Consider the following 4,936-nt stretch of genomic DNA (forward strand, 5'->3'; position numbering starts at 1 on the left):
TGTGCCACACATAATTCATGAATGTTCCTCTTGTCATGTAAAGGAGGCGTGGACAGAAGCAAGTGCAGGCTATGAAATTTAATGAAAAAACAACAAGTTCGAAGGGTAATTCCAAATTCCACAATGTTAAACAAGCAAGGGTCATACGATCAGGCATACAGGCATGAGCTAGGCTAGGCAGAAAATCAAGGTCAACAGAGTAAACAAAGTCCAAAACCAGAATATCAACACTTAGAAAGGCTTGGTTACGACAGAGACAAAAGCAACTGAGCGTATACTTCGCAAAGACATTGTGTATGGTATGTATGGTTGTTATTAGTATGTAAAAATCAGCTTTTGGGTTTTTTTTTTTAAGAATAATAATTCAGTTTACAGCTGAACATTGGGGAAATGGTGCATACGTAACACATTGACACGGACATGTTTTCTTTTAAATGCCACCATTTTCTCATATTAACCCCAAATAACCATGCACAATCACTAGTTCTGTTTTTACAGTGTGAAAACATAATAAAATACACCTAAACAAGAAGTGAACATTGGAAAAACCACATACAGCCTTACTGATGTATAGAACCATCACAGCATGGTATGTTTGCTAGTTTTGCAAGGGGTTTTCTTCAACAAGGAAAGAATTCTGTGATCATCTCCTTTAGCTGTTTGCGTGGTCTTCCAGGCCTTTTGTTGTTGCTGAGCTCACCAGTCCATTCCTTATTTTTACGAATGTACCAATTTGTTGATTCGGCCACTCCTAAAGTTACTGCTATCTCTCCGATAGGTCTGTTTTCTTTTTTCAGCCTAATGATGGCCTCTTTCACTTGCATCGGCACTTCTTTCGACCGCATATTGGGAGTTCCCATGAACAGCTACCTAATGCAAAGTCAACACTTGGAATCGACTCCAGACCTTTATCTCCTTCAACTGTCATGAAATAACAAGGAAACAGGCCACGCCTGGCCACGAAACTGCTCATCAGTCAATTGTCCAATTACTTTTGAGGCTGTGAAAATGGAGAGACTATAAAAAATGGCTGTAACTCCTAAACGGTTAATGCAATATTTTTGTTCAATTCCTTGAATTAAAGCTGAACGTCTACACTTCAATCACAGCCTGATTGCTTCATTTCAAATCCACTGTGGCGGTGCACTGTCCAAATACTTAATGAACAATAATTTAATTGTCACTCAACTTTCATCCAATGAAATGCCTGATGTTGGGCCAAAAAAAAATTGTTTTTAAGGTGGCTGAAAGTCTGTTGGCCTTGGTGGCCCAGCACTGCCTCAATGGACAAAATGACATTGGTCCAATTTTGCCACCTAACCTTGACTCAACTGAATGGCTGACATAGGGCCAAGAGACAAAATGACACTTGCCCAACTGAATAGCTGCTTTTTATTTTTGCATTAACTTCAAACAAGAGAAAAAAGAAAAGAGAGAGGATGGCGAGGGAACAGCTGTTTACAGGTGCATCTCAAAAAATTACAGTATCGTGGAAAAGTTCATTTTATTTAAAAAAGTGGAATGTTAATATATTCTAGATTCATTACACATAAAGTGAAGTATTTCAAGCTCTTTTTTTGTTTTAATCTTGATGATTACGGCTTACAGCTCATGGAAATCAAAAATTCAGTATCTCAAAATATTAGAATAAAGAATTTATAATACAGAAATGTCGACCTTCTGAAAAGTATGTTAATTTATGCTCTCAGTACTTTGTCGGGGCTTTAATCCTTTTGCATGAATTACTGCATCAATGCGGTGTGGCATGGAGGCAATCAGCCTGTGGCACTGCTGAGGTGTTTTGTTATGGAAGCCCAGGTTGCTTTGTTTGCGGCCTTCAGCTTGTCTGTATTGTTTGGTCTGGTGTCTCTCAGATTCTCTATGGGGTTCAGGTCAGGTGAGTCGGCTGGCCAATCAAGCACAGTAATACCATGCTCAGTAAACCAGCTACTAGTAGTTTTGGCACTGTGGGCAGGTGCCAAGTCCTGCTGGAAAAGGAAATCAGCATCTCCATAAAGCTCGTCAGCAGATGGAAGCATGAAGTGGTCTAAAATCTCCTGGTAGACGCTGCATTGACTCTCGACTTGAGAAAACACAGTGGACCAACACCCGCAGATGACATGGCACCCAAATCATCACTGACTGTGGAAACTTCACACTGGACTTCAAGCAACTTGGATTCTGTGCCTCTCCACTCTTCCTCCAGACTCTGGGACCTTGATTTCCAAATGAAATGCAACATTTACTTCCATCTTCCCCATGATTGTGGTTGTGTGTACTGAACCAGACTGAGGGATTAAAGGCTCAGGAAACCTTTGCAGGTGTTTTGAGTTAATTCGCTGATTAGAGCTCTTCTAAGGTCGATGTTTCTGTATTATAAATTCTCTATTCTAATATTTTGAGGTACTGGATTTTTGATTTCCATGAGCTGTACGCTGAAATCATCAAGATTAAAACAAAAAAAAGGGCTTGAAATATTTCACTTGATGTGTAATGAATCTAGAATATATGAAAGTTCCACTTTTTGAATTAAATTAAGGGGAAAAACAAACTTTTCCACGATATTCTCGTTGTTGTTGTTTTTTTTTGACGCACCTGTATATCCACTAAAACATAACTGATAACAGGAACTGATTTGTTTCCCGGATGTTCCGCAACATTAAATGTAACAATAAACAGTTAAAAGAATGATGTGTAGCTCATTAATAAATTAAACATTGCCCTCGTTGGCAAACTGCTATAGTATACGAGGAATCAAACATCTCAGGACATGCGATCATTGAAAAATAATCAGCTTCACCTGGTAAGACCAACTCTACTCTGATTTGTCACATCCCTTCTGGAAAACCCCCCAAAACAATAGAAACCATCACAGAAAATCTAACCGTTTCCACTACAAATACCATTACAAACCATCAACTAACTTTTAAAACCATTACTGGTCCTTAATGGTATCCACTAGACATAACATTCCACCAATAGAAGGCAACACACATTCCCAGTATAGACCCATTACAGTTTCCATTAAAACCAATACCATTCCCATTAAAAACCTTTACAAATCCTATGAGGGTTTTTTTTGTTGTTTTTTTTTTTGTTTTTTAAATCACACCACCCAGGCTTTGATTATTTTCCTATAACAGCATGCCTTGATGGTGGTCTGCAGTGGTCTGTAAAGTGTCTCCTCACCTTCCCAGGATGATGGCTGTGATCTTCTGCAGAGGTTTGACCAGCAGCCACAGCAGCACAGGAGGCGGTGCGCGGAGTCCAGCTGACGTGTGAAACTTCTTCACAGGGCCACAGAAGGCTGGAGAGCGGACCGGAAGCTGTCGGACACACACTGGAGCAGAGGAACGGAGTCTTGGGGAAATAGTTCTGAGACAGATGGGAGAGCGGTTCAAACAAAACACTGCGGTTGAGTGTAAATCAGACGAGTGGAAGCCTGGATCTCTGGAGCTGCAGCCATTAAGAGACTGTTTGTGACACAGGAGTAATGTCCGCACTCGGCTGAGGGTCGGTGAAAATGCCTTTTGACAAAAACGAAGGCAAATCACAACCATTTCTGCTGGAAAGCTGTTGACAGGCTGCTACTAATCTAAATTATAGCTCGCTGTCAAACCTGTGCGTTGACTCGTTTAATGAATCGGAGCGACGCTACACAAACCAGTACACGCACTATGAAATTTCCTGCAAGAGAAAACATTTCCATTAGCGGAAGTTACAGGTCAGGTGCGACGTAGTTTCGCATGTTATACTTGTAACTTTCGCTAGACTGAAACTGAAATTAAACAGGACATGACAGTTCAGCTCAGGTGTGGGTGTTGCTGTTGTAGCCGGACACTCTTAACGGCTACAACAACAAGGAACGGAAGGCACAGCTGAGTAAGATCGATTAACTGGACAAAAACCCCGGACACCTCAACGTTTATCAGAGTATTACATATAAAACATTTATCTCGAGTTCAGTTTCACTAACAGTGCCATTCCGCTCAAGTCGAGGTCGAGTGTTACACGAAAAACAGTCCTCTTGAACAGCACATATGGTTAAGGTTCCCCCGGGGACGTTTTAAATTTAGAGACTTGTTTTATTTGATCACTTTGCAAATATTTTGGTCTGAATAACTAATAATTCGTCTGAATGAACAGTATTCACCACATTCATACAATTTCCCTAACCGACACGAATACTTACCTGAAAAGTATTTTTAATTATGGAAATAGAACTACATCACATTTCATCTTTTGTTTTTGTTTGTTTGTTTGTGGTCTTCAGGTGAAAGACTCTCAGGTCATGAAAAGAAACGAACTAGCTACAAAATAATGACTTTATTACAAAACAAGAACGTCTTCCACAACGATTATTCAAGAGACGGACATCAAGAAAATCAAGAAAGAAAATCAAGTATACTTCGAGTATAGTCCTTAATGACATCATTGCTAAGATAATACTTTATAATACTTTATTAATCCCCAGATGGAGAAATTACGGACAGAGTGATTCTGATACTGTATCTGTACTGTAGCACTTTATTAGGAACACTTGTACACCTACACAGTCATGCAGTTATCTAATCATCCAATCATGTGGCAGCAGTGCGATGCATAAAATCATTCAGATTTGGGCTAGTAGCTTTGTGTAATGTTCACATCAACCATCAGACAGGGGGGGACAAAATGTGATCTTGGTGATTTTGACCGTGGTATGATTGTTGGTGCCACACAAGCTGTTTTGAGTATTTCTATAACTGCTGATCACCTGGGATTTTCACACACAACAGTCTGTAGAGTTTCCTCAGAATGGTGCAATAGAGAAAAACATCCAGTGAGCAGCAGTCCTGTGGACGGAAACGCCTTGTTGAGAGGTCAATGCTGAATGGCCAGACTGGTTCGAGCTGATAGAAAGGCTACAGTAACTCAGATAACCCTTCTGTACAAT

General features: G+C 40.1%; 1 protein-coding gene across 1 annotated transcript in view; it reads right to left on the reverse strand.

Annotated features, from left to right (window-relative positions):
- oma1 (OMA1 zinc metallopeptidase) overlaps window positions 1–4,162 on the reverse strand; it is a 25,253-nt gene extending 21,091 nt beyond the window's left edge. The window contains exon 1 of the mRNA XM_053613971.1: window positions 3,190–4,162. Coding sequence (XP_053469946.1) covers window positions 3,190–3,560 — 371 coding nt within the window. The 5' untranslated portion in view covers window positions 3,561–4,162. The remainder of the gene's footprint in view (window positions 1–3,189) is intronic.
- Between the last annotated feature and the right edge of the window lie 774 nt (window positions 4,163–4,936).

This window comes from Ictalurus furcatus, chromosome 25 (assembly GCF_023375685.1).
Source record: "Ictalurus furcatus strain D&B chromosome 25, Billie_1.0, whole genome shotgun sequence".
Lineage (NCBI taxonomy): Eukaryota > Metazoa > Chordata > Actinopteri > Siluriformes > Ictaluridae > Ictalurus > Ictalurus furcatus.